Below are 23,881 nucleotides of genomic sequence, written 5' to 3'. Positions count from 1 at the left end.
GTGAGTGAGTGAGTGAGTGTGTGTGTTGTTGTTGTTGTTGTTGTTGTTGTTTTGTTTTGTTTTTCTGTCTTCTTCTTCTTCATTGTTGAGGGCCCGCAGTCAGACGTGATTATTCTAGCAAGAACCATGCGAAACTCCACAGTGGGAATGCCAATTCTTTTGAGATACTTTAACACTTTACCCGTAAATCGTGGTTCTGGGTTATTCATAGTTCTGCACTCAAACTAACATCATATTGCACATTCTTGAATGGCTCGTTCCGGTTTAGTTTGTTTCAAACGAAGATTGAGCATGCAGCCAAGCTAAATGATAACGTGTGCGTTGTATTCTTGCTGAAAGTTATCTGCTGACATTGATAACGTCATATTTGGTATTTATCGTCCGAAATTCTTTGAACTATAATCTGAAATTGAATGACGCAGCAAGTCTGTGTGAACAACACCATCCACATATTCATCCTTCAACAAAAGGGCAAAGTGCAAAGGTCGCATGCGATGCTCAGTGTCGCAGTCAGTTGCAGGAGTCAATCAAACAATCTGTTGAAGACGGTGGTACGACACTCGACAAGGCCTCGGCGGTGGTTGAAGGGACAGGGGCTGGTTTCTCTCAGAAGGCAGTGTACTGGCTACAGTTGCAGCAGCGACAGAATGCGGTTCGTGCAGTTTGAATGGAACGGTCGGCTCGGGGTGGGGGTGGAGCAGAGTGAAGGAGGAGACATCGTGGATGTGACGGAGGTGGACCCCACAGTGCCGCACAACATGAGGGACTTCATTCAGGGAGGCCCTCCACACCTGGCCGCCGCCACACAGTGAGCACTGACCTGTGTGGTCATCGCTGGGAGGGGGGGGGTGCGGGGGGGGGGGGGGGGGGGGGGGGCAATGTGAGCACTGACCAGTGTGGTCATGGCTGGGAGGGTGGGGTGGGGGTGGGGGGGGGGCAATGTGAGCACTGACCAGTGTGGTCATGGCTGGGAGGGTGTGGTGGGGGTGGGGGGCAATGTGAGCACTGACCTGCCATTGCTGGGTAGGGGTGGGGGGGGGGGGGGGGATTGGACAGTGAGCACTGAGGGGGAGGGGGTGCACAATGAGCCCTCACCTGTACATCTTTCACTTTTCCTTTTCATTGCAGTTCTTCCAGTACAATCCTGTTTCACATGATAGTCTTTACCTGTTTGATATTGTCAGTGTTCTGCTTTTCTGACCAGTGTTGCTTCAGTTTTAGTTCCATATTCCATATGATACACAACTTGACACCTGACACCTGCTTCAGTTAAACAGAAAGCTCAGCAAGTGCTAACACTGAGAGTCAGCCAAACATTACTTGTTTCAGGCTTACAGCATGTACATCTGAAACCAGACAATACTTGTTTCAGGACGACAGCATACACATCTCAAACCAGACATTACTTGTTTCAGGACGACAGCATACACATCTCAAATCAAACATTACTTGTTTCAGGACGACAACATACACATCTCAAATCAAACATTACTTGTTTCAGGATGACCACATACACATCTCAAATCAAACATTACTTGTTTCATGACGACAACATACACATCTCAAATCAAACATTACTTGTTTCAGGATGACCACATACACATCTCAAATCAAACATTACTTGTTTCAGGACGACAACCTACACATCTCAAATCAAACATTTCTTGTTTCAGGATGACAACATACACATCTCAAACCAAACATTACTTGTTTCAGGACGACAACATACACATCTCAAATCAAACATTACTTGTTTCAGGCAAATTGGATGACTGATATCATGCGCATCTCAAAGCACACACATACACATAGGCACACACACACACACACACATGCACCCACACACACACGTGCGCACACATGCACACACACACACACACACACACACACACACACACATGCAGTGCATATATTATACACACACACATATATATATACGATTGTGTCAAAAACTACTTTTGAGATCATCAGCATGACAGTCAGTGACACTGACCATGGTACAAACCAAGCACAAATGTTGTTTGAAACGATTTTGTGCTGCATTATGCTTCATAATGAACATAGTTTTGTGTTGTGTGAAAACACTGAAGTAGTTCTATGTAGTACTTTGCATCATTAACATAGTTTAACATAGTTTTTATATTGTTAAAAACAATTATGTGCTGTAATATGCTTCATAGTGAACATAGTTTTGCGTTGACTGAAACAATTGTGTGCTGTACCGTGGTTCCTATTTAACATAATTTTGCGTTGTTAAAAACAATTCTCTGCTGTATTGTGCTTCATAGTGAACACAAATGTGTGCTGGGTCAGATATTTCTGTGCTTTACCATGCTTCATAATAAACATATTTTTATATTGTTTGGTTCTGTGTGGTCCTACACAGTCATGTTTTGAAGAGACATGTTTGTGAAACATAACTCCCTCACTGGTTTAAAAAACAGATAATAAAGGAAAAAAGATGAGTAACTTTCATAAATGTCAGCTTCAGTAAAAACACACTTGGACTATATATACAGTAATTTGTCAAACTATTTTAAATAGGTGGACAGAGGGGAGAAAGAAGAGAGAGAGAGAGAGTGTGTGTGTGTGTGTGTTGATGGAAACAGTGTATTCAGACTGAAGTGAGTTGTGGCTGGGTGGACAGGGCAGTGGAGAGCGGTCACTTTGTCCACAAGCGGGAGAACCTGAAGGTGCTGGCCCCCATCACCAACCCAGAGAAGATCCTGTGTGTAGGCATGAACTACACAGACCACTGCCTGGAACAGGGCTGCCCTGTGCCACAGGAGCCAGTCATCTTTAGCAAGTTCAACAGTTCTATCATTGGACCCACCGACGATCTGGTCTATCCTCCAGTCACTCAGGTAACCTTTCTATCCTCCAGTCACTCCAGTCACTCAGGTAACCTTTCTGTCCTCCAGTCACTTGGGAAACCTTTCTATCATCCAGTCTCTACAGTCACTCAGGTAACCTTTCTGTCCTCCAGTCACTCCAGTCACTCAGGTAACCTTTCTGTCCTCCAGTCATTCTGGTCACTCATGTAACCTTACCATCCTCCAGTCATTCAGATAACCTTTCTATCATCCAGTCACTCAGGTAACCTTTCTGTGCTCCAGTCACTCAGGTAACCTTTCTGTGCTCCAGTCACTCAGGTAACCTTTCTATCCTCCAGTCACTCCAGTCACTCGGGTAACCTTTCTATCCTCCAGTCACTCAGGTAACCTTTCTATCCTCCAGTCACTCCAGTCACACAGGTCCAGTCACTCAGGTAACCTTTCTATCCTCCAGTCACTCCAGTCACACAGGTCCAGTCACTCAGGTAACCTTTCTATCCTCCAGTCACTCAGGTAACCTTTCTATCCTCCAGTCACTCAGGTAACCTTTCTATCATCCAGTCACTCAAGTAACCTTTCTATCCTCCAGTCACTCCAGTCACTCAGGTAACCTTTCTGTCCTCCAGTCACTCCAGTCACACAGGTAACCTTTCTATCCTCCAGTCACTCAGGTAACCTTTCTATCCTCCAGTCACTCCAGTCACTCGGGTAACCTTTCTATCCTCCAGTCACTCCAGTCACTCGGGTAACCTTTCTATCCTCCAGTCACTCAGGTAACCTTTCTATCCTCCACTCACTCAGGTAACCTTTCTGTCCTCCAGTCACTCCAGTCACTCAGGTAACCTTTCTATCATCCAGTCACTCCAGTCACCCCCGCTGGGGGAGCTTACGGCACTCCCCCAGACCCCCTAGACCGGACTTCAGTCTTGCCACTTTTTTCCACTTGCACCCCTGCTCCAGTCACACAGGTAACCTTTCTATCATCCAGTCAGTCCAGTCACTCAGGTAACCTTTCTATCCTCCACTCACTCCAGTCACTCAGGTAACCTTTCTATCCTCCAGTCACTCAGGTAACCTTTCTGTGCTCCAGTCACTCCAGTCACTCAGGTAACCTTTCTATCCTCCACTCACTCCAGTCACTCAGGTAACCTTTCTGTGCTCCAGTCACTCCAGTCACTCAGGTAACCTTTCTATCCTCCACTCACTCCAGGTCACTCGGGTAACCTTTCTATCCTCCAGTCACTCAGGTAACCTTTCTGTGCTCCAGTCACTCCAGTCACTCAGGTAACCTTTCTATCCTCCACTCACTCAGGTAACCTTTCTATCCTCCAGTCACTCCAGTCACACAGGTAACCTTTCTATCCTCCACTCACTCAGGTAACCTTTCTATCCTCCACTCACTCAGGTAACCTTTCTATCCTCCACTCACTTAGGTAACCTTTCTATCCTCCAGTCACTCAGGTAACCTTTCTATCCTCCACTCACTCCAGTCACTCAGGTAACCTTTCTATCCTCCAGTCACACAGGTAACCTTTCTATCCTCCAGTCACACAGGTAACCTTTCTATCATCCAGTCACTCCAGTCACTCAGGTAACCTTACTATCCTCCAGCCACTCAGGTAACCTTTCTATCCTCCAGTCACTCCAGTCACTCAGGTAACCTTTCTATCCTCCAGTCACACAGGTAACCTTTCTATCCTCCAGTCACACAGGTAACCTTTCTATCCTCCAGTCACACAGGTAACCTTTCTATCCTCCAGTCACACAGGTAACCTTTCTATCCTCCAGTCACTCAGGTAACCTTACTATCCTCCAGCCACTCAGGTAACCTTTCTATCCTCCACTCACTCCAGTCACTCAGGTAACCTTTCTATCCTCCAGTCACTCAGGTAACCTTTCTATCCTCCACTCACTCAGGTAACCTTTCTGTCCTCCACTCACTTAGGTAACCTTTCTATCCTCCAGTCACTCAGGTAACCTTTCTATCCTCCACTCACTCCAGTCACTCAGGTAACCTTTCTGTGCTCCAGTCACTCAGGTAACCTTTCTATCCTCCAGTCACTCCAGTCACTCGGGTAACCTTTCTATCCTCCACTCACTCAGGTAACCTTTCTATCCTCCAGTCACTCCAGTCACACAGGTAACCTTTCTATCCTCCACTCACTCAGGTAACCTTTCTATCCTCCACTCACTCAGGTAACCTTTCTGTCCTCCACTCACTTAGGTAACCTTTCTATCCTCCAGTCACTCAGGTAACCTTTCTATCCTCCACTCACTCCAGTCACTCAGGTAACCTTTCTATCCTCCAGTCACACAGGTAACCTTTCTATCCTCCAGTCACTCAGGTAACCTTTCCATCCTCCAGTCACACAGGTAACCTTTCTATCCTCCAGTCACACAGGTAACCTTTCTATCCTCCAGTCACTCAGGTAACCTTTCTATCCTCCAGTCACACAGGTAACCTTTCTGTCCTCCAGTCACTCAGGTAACCTTTCCATCCTCCAGTCACACAGGTAACCTTTCTGTCCTCCAGTCACTCAGGTAACCTTTCTGTCCTCCAGTCACTCCAGTCACACAGGTAACCTTTCTATCCTCCAGTCACTCCAGTCACTCAGGTAACCTTTCTATCCTCCACTCACTCAGGGAGTAACGTTTCTCCCTGTGCTGTGCTGCATGGTGATGTCATGGTGATTGTGATGTCATGGTGACAGCAATGATGTCATACTGGTAGTGGTGTCATGGTGGAATATGGAATTTAATGGAATTGTTGAAAGAACAGCAGGGAAAGGAGAATTTATAAATATTAGGTGATCTGGTTACTCAACAATTTTGTACCAGAATAATAATGAACACTAAGAGGAACAATAGTCTCACACAACTGTTGATTTTTAAATGGTTGGAAGCTGAAGAGTAAGAATTTCACCATAGTTCCAGGATATGTGTGTGCTTTGTGTGTGTGTGTGTGTGTGTGTGTGTGTGTGCGTGCGTGCGCGCGCGCACGTGTGTGTGTGTGTGTGCGCGTGCGTGCGTGTGCATGCGCGCGCACTCATGTGTGAGTGTGTGTTTGTGCGTATATGCAGAAGTGTGTGTGTGTGCATGTATTTAGGTGTGTGTATTGATAAGTGTACCAGTACTGTTACAAGTAACTGTTCAGCATGAGCTGATTCACAGTGTTTCCCTTTCAGCAACTGGACTGGGAAGTGGAGCTGGTCATTGTCATGGGCAAAACAGCCAAAGATATCCCGGTGAGTTCAGTTCACCTCACCATCTGAATTCATTAACATTCATAAAGATGTCCAGGTGAGTGCACCTCATGATCTGAAGTCATTGTCATTCATAGAGATGTCCTGGTGAGTTCATCTCATAATCTGAATTCATTAACATTCATAAAGATGTCCAGGTGAGTGCACCTCATGATCTGAAGTCATTGTCATTCATAGAGATGTCCTGGTGAGTTCATCTCATTATCTGAATTCATTAACATTCATAAAGATGTCCAGGTGAGTGCACCTAATGATCTGAAGTCATTGTCATTCATAACCTTTGCCGTACAACTGGGCAAAAATGTACCCAGATATTCATTTAAAAATTCGTAACACAAAAACTATTGGAGTTGCATCAAAAAAATTTATGACTTTGTCAAACATTTTTATCTTCACACACTCATAAAGAATAGTGAACTTTTTATTGTAAAAGTTGTTTTAACCAAGTAAAAGTATCAAATTTATGCATGGCATAGATACTGGGTCAAAATACCCCATGGTTTTAAAGAAGAAACTTGCACTGTGTACACACTGGGGGAATTTTGACCCACAAAGCAGATGCGCAGCAGGGTCTGCCTTGCTAGCAGAGAGGTGATAAAACATACATTGTTGCAGTTTGTGGAACGGGATCAATCCATCGGCATGGAACGGGATCGGCCAAGTTGGGGTGGGGTTCTGGGGAGGAAGGGAGGGGGGTGTCATATATCGGGCATCTGAAGAACCACATGGACACAAGGAAGATAAAACTTTGATTCACGTTATTGTGTGTAGTGTGTTTGTGCATGTGTGCATTCATTGTGTGTGCTTGGGGTTAGGGGGTGCACGGGAGGGGTAGTACCTCTAGAGGGGGTGCTTGACACGCTCTTCCGGGAGTGATTCGTCCTCTGTTGGTCCCCACCGGCACCCAGCTCTCACCTATGGGTCCTAGAAGCTGCTAGCATGCGGCATCTCCCAACCCCCGGGCATCGGCTATGACAGGCTGGCTAAACTCGGTGAGTTAGGGCTTGTCTACCCAAGCATGTGAAGACTGGATCTGGCGGACTCTGCGGAAGAAGCCTTCATGGTTCAACGGAGAGGAAGGCGGTTGTAGCAGAGCACTGTGGAGTGCTGAGGGCAGGAAGAGGCACATAGGACATCCTGGTCATCCACTGCATCCGTCTCCATCTCCATTCGTCTTGACCTCATCTTGCCACTGGATACAGACGGTCTCGGACAAGAGAGTGAGGTCGACGGTGCGCAACTCCTCCTCACTATAAACAAAGTCATCGCGCAAGTCATCAGTCATCCTTCATCCCATACCATCATTTTCCCCAAGCCCTGTGGTGACAGGTGAGCGACAAAGTGACAGGTGTGGGTACACTGGCAGTCGTAGCCGCGGACCTGCACACAGGCGGCTCAGGCCATAGGGTCGTTTTTTCATCGACTGGAGCAGCGGTGGAGATCAGCAGCCCCCTGAGCGACTGAGCAGCCCTCTTCAGGACAGCACTGCTCACCTCCATGGCATGAGGAAGGGGCTAGAAAAGGTGCTCTAAACATTGCCTGCTCCACACCACCCTAGTCAGCATACCGTGGCTGATGGGGACCCTGCTCAAGCGGTCGACACACAAAGGAAAGAAAGAAGAAAACAAGGAGCACCCCATTGACCATTGCCACATGGTACGTGTGTACACTTCTGGACAGAGGCGACTCAGCCAGACCACAGAGACGCACAACACTCATTGCAAGTGAATTAGCCAGGTATAACATCGACATCGCCGCCTTAAATGAGACCAGACTGGCAGAAGAAGGCGAACCCTGTGAGCGAGGCGCAGGCTCCACCTTCTTTTGGAGTGGTCGCAGACCTGAGGAGAGACGTGAGGCTGGAGTTGGCTTTGCAGTGAAGACAACCAGGCAAGCTGGCTGGCCCCCCGAAAGGAGTGAACGATCGCCTGATGACGATGAAACTCCCTTTATGCAATGGGAAGAAGTTTACCACCATTGTCAGCGCCTACGCGCCCACCATGACCAACCCGGATGAGAACAAGGACAAGTTCTACGAGGACCTGAACGCTGTTATCACCACTGTTCCCAATGCAGACAAGCTCATCATTCTTGGTGGCTTTAACGCGAGAGTTGGTTGTGACAGCACCTCCTGGGAAGGCGTGATTGGGAAGCATGGGGTTGGCAACTGTAACAGCATTGGCCAACTACCTCTCCAGACATGTGCCGAGCACGACCTTCTTATCACAAACACCATCTTCTGCCTCCCTACCCATAACAGGACGTCATGGATGCATCCTCGCTCTGGCATCTCATCGACTTTGTCATCATCAGGAAGAGGGACAGGCAGGACGTAGAGTCACGAGGGCCATGTGCGGCGCCGAGTGCTGGACAGACCACCGCCTTATCGTCTCCAAACTCAACCTCCGCATCCAGCCCAAGAGACGGCCTCAGGGCATGAAAGCACCCAAACGCCTGAATGTCAACAAGCTGGAGCTATGCAACATCAAGCAGAGCTTTGCTGACACCCTAGAGGAACGCCTTGAGTCCACTGTGCTGGACAACCAGAATGTGGAGGCAGCATGGGGCGCACTGCATGAGACTGCCATGGAGTGCGTGTGGCCTTCTGTCAGGAAGCACAGACTGGTTTGATGAGAACTGCACTGAGATCAAGCAGCTGCTAGAAGACAAACGCCAAGCCTACAGAGCCCACATTGAAGATCCCAAGTCACAGTCAAAGAAATACATACTGAAGAGCGCACGCAGCACCATCCAGCTGAAGCTGCGGCAGATGCAGGATTCCTGGTTGAGCAACAAAGCTGATGAGATCCAGTGCTTTGCAGACAGGAACAACATGAAGAACTTCTGTAACGGCCTGAAAGAAGTCTACGGTCTCACCACCTCCGGATCTGCTCCACTCCTCAGTGCTGATGGTTCTACATTAATCACTGACAAGGATGGGATCCTTGAGAGATGGGCTGAACACTTTGACAGTGTACTGAACCGCCCTTCCACCATCAGTGATGAAGCCATCGAGCGACTCCCCCAGGTGCCAGTCAGTGAGTCGTTGGATGCCATTCCAACTTTGGAGGAGACCCAGAAAGCTATCCATCTGCTATCCAATGGCAAAGCCCCTGGCTTAGACTCCATTCCAGCTGAGGTCTACAAAGAAGGTGGTATGGCGCTGACTGAGAAGCTTCATCAGCTGTTCCAGCTCATCTGGCAGCATGAGGCAGTTCCACAGGACTTCAAAGACGCTTCCATCATACACCTGTACAAGCGCAAAGGAAATCGTCAGGCCTGTGACAACCATCATGGAATATCCCTGCTGTCCGTCGCAGGCAAGACTCTGGCCAGAGTACTACTCAACCGTCTCATAGCGCACCTTGAGCAAGGTCTCCTACCAGAGAGCCAGTGTGGCTTCCGGAAAGAACGCGGGACTATCGACATGGTGTTTGCTACCAGGCAGCTCCAGGAGAAGTGTCAGGAACAGAACGCCAACCTTTACTCCACCTATGTCGATCTGACCAAGGCCTTCGATACTGTTAGCAGAGATGGCCTTTGGAGAATCATGGTGAAGTACGGATGTCCCAGAAAGTTCATCACCATCAAACGGCAACTACACGATTGGATGCTGGCCCGAGTCCAAGACAATGGAGAGACTATAGAACCATTCCCTGTCTCCAACGGAGTCAAGCAAGGGTGTGTTCTTGCCCCCACCCTGTTCAGTCTCATGTTTTCAGCCATGCTGACAGATGCCTTCAGAGATGCTGACGTAGGCATTGGCATCAGGTACCGCACAGATGGCTCACTCTTCAACCTCAGGAGGCTTCAAGCAAAAACCAAGGTGAGGACAGACACCGTCAGTGACTTCCTGTTTGCTGATGACTTTGCTCTCAACGCTGCCTCTGAAGCTGACATGCAACACAGTGTCGACAAGTTCTCTGCTGCCTGTGACAACTTTGGCCTCACAATCAGCACAAAGAAGACTGAGGTGATGCACCAGCCAGCCCCAGGAAAACCTTACATTGAACCAAATATCTTCATCAACGGGCAATGACTGAACGCGGTGGACAAGTTCACATACCTGGGCAGTACACTCTCGCACAGTTGTCATTGATGACGAGGTGAATGCCAGACTCGCCAAAGCCAGTGCTGCCTTCGGCAGACTCCATAAGAACGTTTGGAACAGGAGAGGCATCACCCTGGAGACGAAGCTCTAAGTATACAAGGCCATAGTTCTCACCGCACTGCTCTATGGATGTGAATCATGGACGGTCTACAAACGCCACGCCAAAAAGCTGAACCACTTCCACACCACCAGCCTCAGAAAACTTCTTGGCATAAAGTGGCAAGAGAAGATCCCTGACACAGAGGTGCTCACTCGCGCAAACTTGCTAGCATCTACACCATCTTGATGCAGGCCCAGCTGTGCTGGGCAGGCCATGTAGTTCGCATGCCAGACCACCGGCTCCCCAAGAAACTGCTGTACGGCGAACTCCAACATGGCAAGCGCTCCCATGGAGGCCAAAAGAAGTGCTTCAAAGACACTCTGAAAGCTTCTCTGAAGGCCTTCAACATCAGCCACGACACATGGGAGCTGAATGCAATGGACAGACCAAAGTGGCGTTCAGCTGTCCACAAAGGCGGCAAATCCTGTGAGGCCAACAGAATCGCTGCAGCAGAGCAACGCAGACAGGCCAGGAAAAGCAATGCCAGCAAGTCCCCGACAGCCGCCACCATCCCCTGTCCACACTGCGTCAGAACCTTCCGGGCGCGGATTGGCCTGACCAGTCATCTGCGCACCCACAGAGCCCAACCCACCCACCCACAGGATGACTAGATGGTCCTCGTCGATCCTGACGGATGAAACACACACACAGTTGTGTGTGTCTGTGTGTATTTGTGTATGTGTGTGCATGCATGTGAATACTTTTCCAAGTAAGTGTGTGTGTGTACATGTGTGCCTGCATGTGAATACTTTTCCAAGTGTGTGTGTGTGTGTACATGTGTGCCTGCATGTGAATACTTTTCCAAGTAAGTGTGTGTGTGTACATGTGTGCATGCATGTGAATACTTTTCCAAGTAAGTGTGTGTGTGTGTACATGTGTGCCTGCATGTGAATACTTTTCCAAGTAAGTGTGTGTGTGTGTACATGTGTGCATGCGCACGCATGAGCATTCAGTTCAGCTGTGTGACTGTGCATGTGTGTGTACCTTTGGTAATCTGGCTATAGATTCCAGATTTAAACAAAGTAAACTAAATCTCCATGAACTGTTGTGCCAAGTGCAGCATCATCGGCTGACGTAATTTCAGCCAGTGAGATTTCACACACTGTGTGTGTGTTTGTGTGTATGTCACACAAACAGAGTCAGACAAAAGTTGGTCATTGTGTTTCTATTAGCACAGACTGGTGTACAGTCATTCCCACCCATTTGAATATCTGTTATTCTTTGTTTGCATGAGGCTTTTCTATAAGTCACTTACCAAAAGCCAGATTACTACGTTTATTCACTTATGTAGCCGTGTACTGAACCGAGTGGTTCTAATAAGGGGACGGTACAAAAGAACTAACTAAATGATGATTTACTGAATTAAAGGATAGACAAGAATTCCCGCGCACAGGCCAGGAACATATAGAGGCCAGTCACAAATGGGTTTTTCTATTGTTTTATTTACAGTTGTTATGAAAACATAAGAAAAGAAGACATAAACTAAAGGAGAAGACATAAATAAGAAGAGATAATGAGAAGACAGTGCAGTGATACGTAGCGAGATGTCTGCCATTGTGGGAACACACACGACACACACACACACACACACACACACACACACACTGCTTGTGACGCAGCAAGAGAGAGAGCGCGGCTCTGGTCAGATGACTGACCAGGTATGAAGTGCCCACTCATCACTCACTGTGCCAATTTATGCAAGTTAAGCGGACTGCAAAGACAATCACGTGCTGCAAAGCAGATTGGGTCAAATCAGGCCAAATCTGAGAGAAACTGTGCATCTTACAAGGTGTTCAGTGATAGATTTCTAAATGATTCCTGAAAGTCGCAAAAGAAAGAGCTCAACGCCTACTTTCTAATGAGTATAAAATAAAGTGTTGATTATTTAAGATGAATTTATAATCTTAATTCAAGTCACCTGAACAGGGTCAGTTTTAACGAGCTCATCGCGGAAAATTAACTGCGTCAAATCAGTTTAACATAGGCAAACATAAATGGAATAGATTTAAAGATGGAATTGTGATGATTATACCAGTATATAATACTTGCAGTTTACTGATCCGACAAATGAGATATTAATTAAATACGGTGGAGCAGAAACACAGATTCCAGCTTGGCCAATAGTGTACAGCGATGCTGGTTGAGGAGTAGGGCTGTCTGGCGAGAAGGACAAAATGACATAAGCGGCTTTGTGTTCAAACCAGGAATGGCGTCACACATTCTGCGCGGGCCTGTTGAAGTCCGGCAGGTTAGTTGCAAAAACTGATGTCGTCTGCTAGTATAGCTTGTGCGTGAAGCAGTTTTTGAAGCAGGCAGAGCGCTTGGTTACACTTATAAAGGAGCAAAGCCAAACAACAAATCATCCTCGGTACTGCTCTCTTTGTCTTCTCCGTCCCTCTCTCTTTCTCTTACTGTACAAGGGTGTGCTTATCAGTCATTGGTATATTATGTCGTGAATCCAGTGATTTTGACCCTACTGGCCTTCAGGAGGAAATAATCCAGTGTTTTTTTCCCAGTGGCCTTCAGGAGGAAAGAATCCAGTGATTTTTCCCACTGGCCTTCAGGAGGAAAGAATCCACTGATTTTTCCCAGTGGCCTTCAGGAGGAAAGAATCCAGTGGTTTTTCCCAGTGGCCTTCAGGAGGAAAGAATCCAGTGTTTTTTCCCAGTGGCCTTCAGGAGGAAAGAATCCAGTGATTTTTTCCCAGTGGCCTTCAGGAGGAAAGAATCCAGTGTTTTTTCCCAGTGGCCTTCAGGAGGAAAGAATCCAGTGATTTTTCCCAGTGGCCTTCAACAGGAAAGAATCCAGTGTTTTTTCCCAGTGGCCCTTCAGGAGGAAAGAATCCAGTGTTTTTTCCCAGTGGCCTTCAACAGGAAAGAATCCAGTGTTTTTTCGCAGTGGCCTTCAGGAGGAAAGAATCCAGTGTTTTTTCCCAGTGGCCTTCAACAGGAAAGAATCCAGTGTTTTTTTCCCAGTGGCCTTCAGGAGGAAAGAATCCAGTGTTTTTTCCCAGTGGCCTTCAACAGGAAAGAACCATGTTTTTTCCTGACTTGCCTTCAGGAGGAAACAACCAGGTGTTTGAAACATGTTTTTTCTATATATATATATATTAAAAAAAATATTTTTTTTAAAGTTATACACAACATACCAACATTTTATATTATCAGATTCAACCAATATACCAACATTTGTATCATCTTATAAATGTGCTTTTAAATCATCAGCTACATACAACATCATGAACAAACTAACACTATAATCAACTTGAAACAAGTCGATCAAATGATAGAACACTGTGGGTTTTTTTGTGTGTGGATGTTGTGCCATTTCTCTTCCATTCACACTTGAAAAACACTGGGTTTTTCTGAGAGACAGACTGGAGGGGCTAAAGACAAAGAAAGGTATTTTGCAAAGGTCTCGAAGCAAGGACTGTCGGCAGAGAGGTGTCAAATGAGCACAGTGACCCAGAGGGACAGTGTAGATGGAGAAGATCTGAAAGACGACATATTGTTGGGGATAGAGACACTGAAAGCAGAGACAAACTACTGTGTGTCAATTCTTGCTTTGACAGGTAAGCCAGTGAAGTGTTCTGAGTAGTGACTGGTGCCATCATCACTATGTGCTGTGCATGAGGACAGAGTGATGGACTACGTGTATGGGTTCACGGTGTGTGAAAACATCACTTTGTGCTGTGCATGAGGACAGAGTGATGGACTTATACGTGTTTGGGGTTCATGGTGACTGATGACAACATCACTTTGTGCTGTGCAGGACAGAGTGATGGACCATGTGTTTGGGTTCACGGTGACTGTTGGCATCATCACTTTGTGCTGTGCAGGACAGAGTGATGGACCATGTGTTTGGGTTCATGGTGACTGATGACATCATCACTTTGTGCTGTGCAGGACAGAGTGATGGACCATGTGTTTGGGTTCATGGTGACTGATGACATCATCACTTTGTGCTGTGCAGGACAGAGTGATGGACTCTGTGTTTTGTGGTTCATGGTGACTGATGACATCATCACTTTATGCTGTGCAGGACAGAGTGATGGACCATGTGTTTGGGTTCATGGTGACTGATGACATCATCACTTTGTGCTGTGCAGGACAGAGTGATGGACCATGTGTGTTTGGGTTCACTGTGACTGATGACATCATCACTTTGTGCTGTGCATGAGGACAGTGATGGACATGTGTTTGGGTTCATGGTGACTGATGACATCATCACTTTGTGCGGTGCAGGAGGACAGAGTGATGGACCATGTGTTTGGGTTCATGGTGACTGAATGACATCAGTCACTTTATGCTGTGGCAGGACAGATGTGATGGACTGGTGTGTGTTGGGTTCACTGGTGGACAGATGAACATTCACATTTGTGCTGTGCAGGAGGACAGAGGTGATTGACTACGGTTTTGGGTTCATGGTGAGGGGATGATATCATCCTTTTTTCCCTGTGCGGGGAGGGACAGGGGAGGGAAGGGTTTTTTGGGTTTCCCTGGTGCTGATGACACCCGGGAAATTTTGTGCGGGTGCAGGACAGATTTGGATGGACTGTGTGTTTGGGTTCATGGTGACGGGATAAACACCCCCACTTTGTGCTGTGCTTGGGGGCAGAGTAAATTGGACCATGGGGGTTTTGGGTTTTATGGGGGATTTGATGACACCCACCCCTTTGTGCTGTGCAGGACGAGTGGGGATGGCTCTTTTTTTTTTTTTTTCATGGTGATGATGAATCATCCTTATGTGTGCAGGACGGGATTGATGGATTGTTTTTGGGGTTCCCATGGTGGATGATGAAATTTTCACTTTGTGCTGTGGGACGGGAGTGAGGGCCCAGGTGTTTGGGTTATGGGATTTGGTTTCCCTTCTCACTTTGTTGCTGTCCCGGAAAAAGGAGGGAAACCTTTGTGTTGGGTCATGGTGACTGATGACATCATCACTTTGTGCTGTGGCATGAGGACAGAGTGAGTGGACTCAATGTGTTTGGTTTCATGGTGACTGCTTGACATCATCACTTTGTGCTGAGGTGGCAGGACAGAGTGATGGACCATGTGTTTGGGTTCATGGTGACGGATGACATCAATCACTTTGTGCTGTGCAGAGGACAGAGGTGATGGACCGTGTGTTTGGGTTCATGGTGACTGATGACATCAGTACTTTGTGCTGTGGCAGGACAGTGATGGACCATGTGTTTTGGGTTCATGGTGACTGATGACATCATCACTTTGTGCTGTGCAGGAGGACAGAGTGATGGACCATGTGTTTGGGTTCATGGTGACTGATGACATCATCACTTTGTGCTGTACAGGAGGACAGAGTGATGGACTACGTGTTTGGGTTCATGGTGACTGATGACATCATCACTTTGTGCTGTGCAGGACAGAGTGATGGACTACGTGTTTGGGTTCATGGTGACTGATGACATCATCACTTTGTGCTGTGCAGGACAGAGTGATGGACTACGTGTTTGGGTTCATGGTGACTGATGACATCATCACTTTGTGCTGTACAGGAGGACAGAGTGATGGACTACGTGTTTGGGTTCATGGTGACTGATGACATCATCACTTTGTGCTGTGCAGGACAGAGTGATGGACCATGTGTTTGGGTTCATGGTGACTGATGACATCATCACTTTGTGCTGTGCAGGACAGAGTGATGGACCATGTGTTTGGGTTCACGGTGACTGATGACATCATCACTTTGTGCTGTGCATGAGGACAGAGTGATGGACTACTTGTTTGGGTTCATGGTGACTGATGACATCATCACTTTGTGCTGTGCAGGAGGACAGAGTGATGGACTGTGTGTTTGGGTTCACGGTGACTGATGACATCATCACTTTGTGCTGTGCAGGACAGAGTGATGGACCATGTGTTTGGGTTCATGGTGACTGATGACATCATCACTTTGTGCTGTGCAGGAGGACAGAGTGATGGACCATGTGTTTGGGTTCATGGTGACTGATGGCATCATCACTTTGTGCTGTGCAGGAGGACAGAGTGATGGACCATGTGTTTGGGTTCATGGTGACTGATGACATCATCACTTTGTGCTGTGCAGGAGGACAGAGTGATGGACCATGTGTTTGGGTTCATGGTGACTGATGGCATCATCACTTTGTGCTGTGCAGGAGGACAGAGCCATGGATTAAGTGTGTCACAACCCCCCAAGGGAAGAGGTCAAGAGCTGTCTTAAAATGTAACACCCACCCCAATTCGCCAGACGACACAAACACAGAATACAGATGTTTTTCTCCCACACAAAATTCATTCTCTTCCGCTCTGTCTGTCCCGCTCACGCAACCATACACACACAGCTAATATTTGCCAAAAAGACAACAAAACAAACACCATAACTACAACAACAAATAACGAACAGAAATCTCCAAAATTTCCTCAAGAGCATTTTTCCACACACACACACACACACACTCAAGAAAACCTCCCCACCCAAAACCAGGACTGGTACACATATTCATGCTTTAGTCTTCGGCGGCTTGAAGTTTTCCTCTTAAAAGGAAAAACAAAAGACCTTAACACATGGCTCCAGACGAACTTTGGAGGATATGCCTTTGCAGCCCCACTGCCGTAGTGTATGGGTCGTCTCTGTTGTTGGTGGGGTAGCTACCCTGACATCTTGGCACCAGTTGATGGCATCATGACTTTGTGCTGTGCAGGACAGAGCCATGAACAGTGTGTTTCAGTACATGATGACTGATGACATCATGACTTTGTGCTGTGCAGGACAGAGCCATGAACAGTGTGTTTCAGTACATGATGACTGATGACATCATGACTTTGTGCTGTGCAGGACAGGGCCATGGACAGTGTGTTTCTGTACATGATGACTGATGACATCATGACTTTGTGCTGTGCAGGACAGAGCCATGGTCAATGTGTTTCAGTACATGATGACTGATGACATCATGACTTTGTGCTGTGCAGGAGGACAGAGCCATGGATTACGTGTTTGGGTTCACGGAACCTGATGACATCATCACTTTGTGCTGTGCAGGAGGACAGAGCCATGGATTACGTGTTTGGGTTCACGGTACCTGATGACATCATCACTTTGTGCTGTGCAGGAGGACAGAGCCATGGATTACGTGTTTGGGTTCACAGTGGCTCATGACGTCAGTGCCAGAGACTGGCAATTCAAAAATGGGGGACAGTTCTTACTGGGCAAGACTATGGATGGGTTCTGTCCCTTGGGCCCTGCTATTGTCATGAAGGAGGATATTAAAGGTTTGCTCTGTGTGTGTGGTGTGTGGTGTGTGTGTGTGTGTGTGTGTGTGTGTGTGTGTGCATTTTCAGCACATGCAGTGCAAAAATGAAAAGTGGAAGAAAACATTTGAAGTATATTTTCTGAATATATGAAATATATTTTCTTGTATGGATTAAACATCCCACTGTATTACAATGCTTATACTGAAAATAAGTAGTTTTTTTCCAGCTGCTGAGAGAAAAGTTTGCATTGTGAACCAGTGTGGCTGAAATGATTTGGGTTGTACATTATAGATTACAGAATACTTTATTTTTTCAACAAGAGAAATTCATTTGTGGTGTAAAACACATAAACAATACATGGAAATTGCCAACAACTTTGTTACCTTCCTTGTGCACAAAGCGAAGACTCGGTTTTTCAACACCAAGATCTCCAAAGCTAAATCAAGCAAAGACCTATATTGCATTACAAATAAGTTTTGTGGCAGAACAAAATCTTCTTTGCTTCCTTCAGTCTATCCATTTTCATTACTGGCCAGTGTCTTTTCAGATTTTTTCTGCTAAAAAATTAACATCAGGAAAGAACTGGATTCACAGTCACTTGTGCCACATCCCTTGGGAAAAGAATTTCAAGGTGTTCCTTTTGTTGCTTTCACACCTGTTTTAGAGACAGAAAATGTCTGCTCCAAAAACATGTGACCTGGACCCCCTTCCCACACCACTACTGTATGAGTGTTTGGATGTTGTTTTGCCTGCACTTACAAAAATTATAAATGATTCTTTAATTTCTGGTGTCTTCCCAGATGTATACAAAACTGCACTTCTTAAGCCCCAGCTAAAGAAAACAACTCTGGATCACAATGACCTCAAATCTTTTTGCCCTGTATCCAACCTTGCTTTTGTGTCCAAAATTATTGAAAAAATTGTTCTCTCCCAACTTTCAGACCATTTAACATTAAACAACCTGTTCTCTTCTTTTCAGTCAGCATATAGATCTGCCCATAGCACTGAAACTGCTTTGTTGAAAGTAGTTAATGACCTGTTACTGTCTGTTGATGAAGGTAAACTGTCTGTGTTAACTTTCCTTGATCTGTCGGCTGCGTTTGACACAGTAGACCACAGCATACTCCTTTCCAGACTTGAACATGTTTTTGGGATTCACTCAACAGTTCTGAGTTGGTTTTCTTCATACCTATCCAGCCGCTTCCAGATTGTCTCTGTTAGTAACTTTAAGTCTGATCCAACCCTGATCTCCTATGGTGTGCCACAAGGCTCTGTCCTGGGCCCCGTTCTGTTCGTTCTGTCCACTGCTCCTCTTTCTGATGTCATTTCTGGCCATTCTGTTCTTCATCACTCTTCTGCTGATGATACTCAGCTACAAAAATCTGCAGAACAAAATCAAGTACATAGTCTGATTCTGTCAATGCAGGATTGTATTCTCGATGTTAAATCCTGGATGACATTCAACAAACTAAAATTGAATGATGACAAAACTGAAGCTATGATTATTTCCTCTGCAAGAATGTCCACATCTACTTCTTTTCCTGTCTCTATTGTGGTTGGTGATGCCACAGTTCAGTTTTCTAAATCGGCAAGGAACCTTGGAGTCATTCTTGACTCAAACCTCAGCATGCATGCTCAGGTAGTAAATCTGATACGCATAGGTAATTGTGAACTTTGTCGCATCAACTCTATCTGTCAGTACCTTTCTGTTGAAACTACTAAAACTCTTATTTCTGCTTTTGTGCTGTCACGAATTGACTACTGTAATTCTCTTCTCATAGGCTGTCCACATAATATTCTTCAGCGAATTCAAAAACTTCAAAACAATACTGCCCGTCTGACTCTGAGTCCCACGTACTGATCACATTTCTCCTCACCTCCGCACTCTACATTGTCTCCCCATTGAAGCGAGAATTAAACACAAAGTTGCGCGTCTCTGCTATTCTGCTTTCAACTCCGCAGGACCTACTTATCTTTCTGACCATATCAGTGTTTACACTCCCATAAGAAATCTCCGCTCTTCCTCTGACTGTTACCTTTTGAAACTTCCTTGTGTCAATACAAGAACCTATGGTGAACGTTCTTTCTTCTTTGCTGCTCCACACATCTGGAACAACCTTCCTTATCATATCCATGCATCTGATTCTATTTCTGCTTTTTGCTCATCACTAAAGACTCATCTTTTTAAAACCTATCTATAAGTACTCTCGGCTTCCTTTTCTCCAATACCACCCATGCCAGCTCACTTTCGATGTATGTAGAGTGGGAAAGGGAGAGTGTGAGTGGAGGGAGGGTTTTTTGAGAAAGAGTGGCCATGAATGTTTTATGTTACTTGTAATATTTTTCTTTCATGTAAAGCGCCCTGAGCTCTTAGTGAGAAAGGGTGCTATATAAATGTACAGTATTATTATTATTATTAATTTGCATCCAAATTTTTAGATATTTCGCAGACTTGTTGATGATACCCTAAGGTTACTGTGTGAAATTTTTCAAGGACATTGGTTTCTGTATCACAGAAAATATTTGTCAAAAAGCAGTTCACTTTTTTGTGGACACCTGATATACCTGTCACTGTGAATGATGTGTTCAGATCCCCACATCTTGTCACTGTCAGTGATGTGTTCAGATCCCCACACCCTGACACTGTGAGTGATGTGTTCAGATCCCCACACCCTGACACTGTGAGTGATGTGTTCAGATCCCCACAACCTGACACTGTGAGTGATGTGTTCAGATCCCCACACCCTGACACTGTGAGTGATGTGTTCAGATCCCCACACCCTGACACTGTCAGTGATGTGTTCAGATCCCCACACCCTGACACTGTGAGTGATGTGTTCAGATCCCCACAACCTGACACTATGAGTGATGTGTTCAGATCCCCACACTCAGACACTGTGAGTGATGTGTTCAGATCCCCACACTCAGACACTGTGAATGATGTGTTCAGATCCCCACACCCTGCCCTCCCAAAACCTGGAGGGGGTCAGGCTGGTGTTCTCTTGACCCTCTCCCGGGAGGGTCACTACCTTGTCGTAGTCGGGAGGCTTAGTGGCCAGTGATCGAGCCAGCTATGTCGGCGGGGGCATCAGTGCTTCTTGGGGTTTGGTGCTCTGGTCCCAGGTCTTAATTGACAGCCTACATAGCCATCGTAGCTGTTAGGGCTGAATAAGTGGTGGTTTTGTACTGATGCCCCTGATAGGGCTACATAGCCATCGTAGCTGTTAGGGCTGAATAAGTGATGGTTTTGTACTGATGCCCCTGATAGGGCTTCCCATGCCGAACAGGTCGTGAGTGAGGCCCAAACTAAACGTGACCCACTGTCCCTTTCGCTGTTCTCTGTTCTTCTTTTTACCGCCTCTTTTCTGTCCTCAGCTCCCCATCAAGCCTTCTTTTCCACATTCTTTTTTCTCTGCGGCCTTCTTCAGGCCCGCCGTGTTTGCCGTGCGGCGCGACCTGTGATGGAGGGGAATGAGATCCTGGGGATTGAGAGAGCACGCTGCTCTCAACACATCCCTTTGGCTCGGACCTCTCTTAAGACAGGCGGCACACATTGGCCCATGTGTGTCAATCGGCTACCCCTTCGTGGGGCTGGGTCAAGACTGGCAGTTTAGTGGCTAGCGAAGATAACCCCTGTAGTGCTCGGTTCTCTGTCCCCAGGAGCTGGGCATGATCGGGGGGGGGGGGGGGGGGGGGGGGAACACGTTGGAGCTAGACTGTTGGTCGTATATACCTCTGGATTTTGGCCATCGTGGCTTGTGATGGAGGGCGCTGATGACGACAAGCCGTTGTCGGCTCTCAGCCCCTTCGCTATCCAGAAGGGCTTTCAGTGTCTGGCAGGATCGCTGAAATCCATCAAGAGGCTGAGGAGCGGAGCATTTTTAGTGCAGAGTCCAAAAGGCAGACACAGCTCCTTCTCAAGGCGACCACTTTCGTTGATAGGGCGGTGAAGGTTTCCCCTCACAAAGGTCTCAACTGCTCAAAGGGGGTCATCAGATGCCCGGAGTTGAAAGGTGTGTCTGAGGCTGAAATCAAGAGCGAGCTGTCCTCTCAGGGAGTGACCGACGTGTACAGGGTGACGGTGAGGAAGGGGTCGGACAGAGTCCCGACCAACACTTTCTTCCTCACCTTCTGCTGCCCGGATGTCCCCAAGGACATTCGGGTCGGATACCTGATAGTTAGTGTAAGCCTGTATGTGCCGTCCCCTCTGAGATGTTTTAAATGCCAGAAATTTGGACACGTGAGAGACCGATGCAAGGAGGAAGAGGCATGTGGCACCTGTTCGAAGGCGGCGCACCAGGGCGATTGCGTCAGTGCAGCCCGGTGTGCGAACTGCGGAGGTGGCCACCCGTCCTCATCGAAAGACTGCCCCGCCTGGAAAAAGAAAAACAAATCCAGAAGGTCAAGACAGAAAAGAAGATATCCTTCTTTGAGGCAAAGAAACAGGTGGAGGCCGCGTCGCCTAAGGCGTCGTACGCCTCTGTCGTCAGACCCAGGACGGTGGACGTCGCAGTCCAGACGACGTCCACAGGGACGCAGACGGACGACTTACCCACCTCGTTGGAACGGTTGGCCTTGGGTGGAGGCGCCGTGTCCACCCCTTCCCATCCTGTGCGGCAGTCCTCAGGGGCTGCTGGGCGGGAGCGGAAAACCTCGGGCAGAGGCATGTTGTCTGCCTCCCACCCCACCCCACCCCCAGGCACCCCTCGTCTCGCCTCTCGTCTGCCTGGCCCTCGGGCTGGCGGAAGTGGCCGGAAACCCCCCGTACCTCCAAAACTCAAGGAGGGGAGGGTTGCGGCCTCGGCAGGATCGGGAGGGGCCGAGGTGGTGGATATTCCGACTTGGTCGGAATCCGAAAAAGTAATTTCTAAAAATAAATACTCCATCCTGGCCGACCTTGAGCCACCGCAAGCAGAGGAGCAGGGGGTAGCGATGGAATAGGCTGCTGCTTTATTTTTTTAACCTTTTTAATGGCAGTGATCCACTGGAACATCCGGGGGTTCTATGCCAATTTTCAGGAACTCCAGCTGCTTTGTCGTGCTTTGAAACCTTCAGTGCTGGCGCTGCAGGAGACTCTGCAAAGAGATGGCAAGGTTTTATCTCTCTCTGGTTTTAACTCCGTTTTTAAACCCGCTCAACCGAAGCAAGAGGGATTGACGGGAGGTGTCGCTCTTTTTATTCACAAGTCCCTTTTATACAGTACAGTTCTTTTAAAGTCTCAACTCCCGAGAGCAAGGTTTCGGTTGCGCATGCGCACTAGAGCCTATCCATAAAAGGGAAAGGGGCGGAGTTTATCTATAAAAAGCGCGAGCACGTGTCCGGTAGAAATGTAAACATGTGGGAGGTGAAAGCAAAACAAAGACCGACTCACTGTTAGCGGAGAAAGATATCCGTGTACTCCTGCCACACAATGTGGTCGTTTACGGTTGCCAACGTCGAGGGGCTGTCTGCATGCTTTCCAATTCTCACCAGACAGTACCACGTGCTGGTGCTATTTTTATCTGACAGACACGTCTAGCGCAAACACAAACGGCTCTAGCTCCGCCCCTTTTCTCTGCATTCAAATTTTGTATTACTTGTAGCTGACACATTTTGTACTTTCCAAAGTCAATTCAGGTCTAGATTGGAAGCTGCTAGGCAAATCTCGCTCTCTGCCATAAATGAAGCCAAACCGTAGCTTTATTAGGCTTTTATTTTGAATAAACCTTCACCGACGTCACAGTGTCAGACTCTGGTGAGAAACTGGCTTGATTCAAATCGCCCGCCATTTATAGTCCGGTTCAGGCTTTAAGCACCCCTTTACAGGCGGTGGCAGTCAGAGTCACACTTGAGAAAACCATCACTGTCTGCTCTCTCTACCTTCCTCTTTCCGCCCGTGTTCTGAGGCAGGACCTCATGAACCTGGTCGACCAGCTCCCACATCCGTTTTTACTGTTGGGCGACTTCAATGGACACTCCCCGCTCTAGGTAAGTGAGATGACATCAGCCCGAGGTCTTCTCTTGGAAAACCTTCTTTCCGACATGGACTTGTGCTGTCTTAACGACAAGTCTCCCACTTACCTTCATCTGTCCTCTGGAAAGCTCTCGTGTTTAGATCTGTCGGTCTGCGATCCATCACTGGTCCTGGACTACGAGTGGAAAGTGCACGACGATCTGCACGGGAGTGACCACTTTCCTGTCGTCCTCTGCCCCACAGATGGAGAAGGTGACTCTCTGCCTGACCGCCTGAACTATGACAAAGCAGACTGGAGTTTTTTTACCAAGAAGATAAGAGCGGAGCTGCAGGAAGAAACAGTATTGAAAAAGCAAGGAACCTGCTGACACTCTGACTCGGATCATTT

The 23,881-nt window shown here is 47.2% G+C and overlaps 1 protein-coding gene across 3 annotated transcripts in view; it reads left to right on the top strand.

Annotated features, from left to right (window-relative positions):
* The first annotated feature begins 285 nt into the window (after positions 1-285).
* The window catches only part of LOC143276939 (oxaloacetate tautomerase fahd2, mitochondrial-like), a 58,750-nt gene continuing 35,154 nt past the window's right edge, over positions 286-23,881 (top strand). For all 3 annotated transcript variants that reach the window (XR_013053663.1, XR_013053661.1, XM_076581614.1), the window contains exons 1-4: positions 286-808; positions 2,648-2,864; positions 6,020-6,079; positions 17,399-17,558. Coding sequence is in view for 1 of the 3 variants with exons in the window: in XM_076581614.1 (XP_076437729.1) it covers positions 414-808; positions 2,648-2,864; positions 6,020-6,079; positions 17,399-17,558 (832 nt within the window). In the remaining 2 variants the exon portion in view is untranslated. The remainder of the gene's footprint in view (positions 809-2,647; positions 2,865-6,019; positions 6,080-17,398; positions 17,559-23,881) is intronic.

Source organism: Babylonia areolata, chromosome 2 (assembly GCF_041734735.1).
Source record: "Babylonia areolata isolate BAREFJ2019XMU chromosome 2, ASM4173473v1, whole genome shotgun sequence".
NCBI classification, from domain to species: Eukaryota; Metazoa; Mollusca; class Gastropoda; order Neogastropoda; family Buccinidae; genus Babylonia; species Babylonia areolata.
This window is presented reverse-complemented; position numbering and strand designations above follow the sequence as displayed.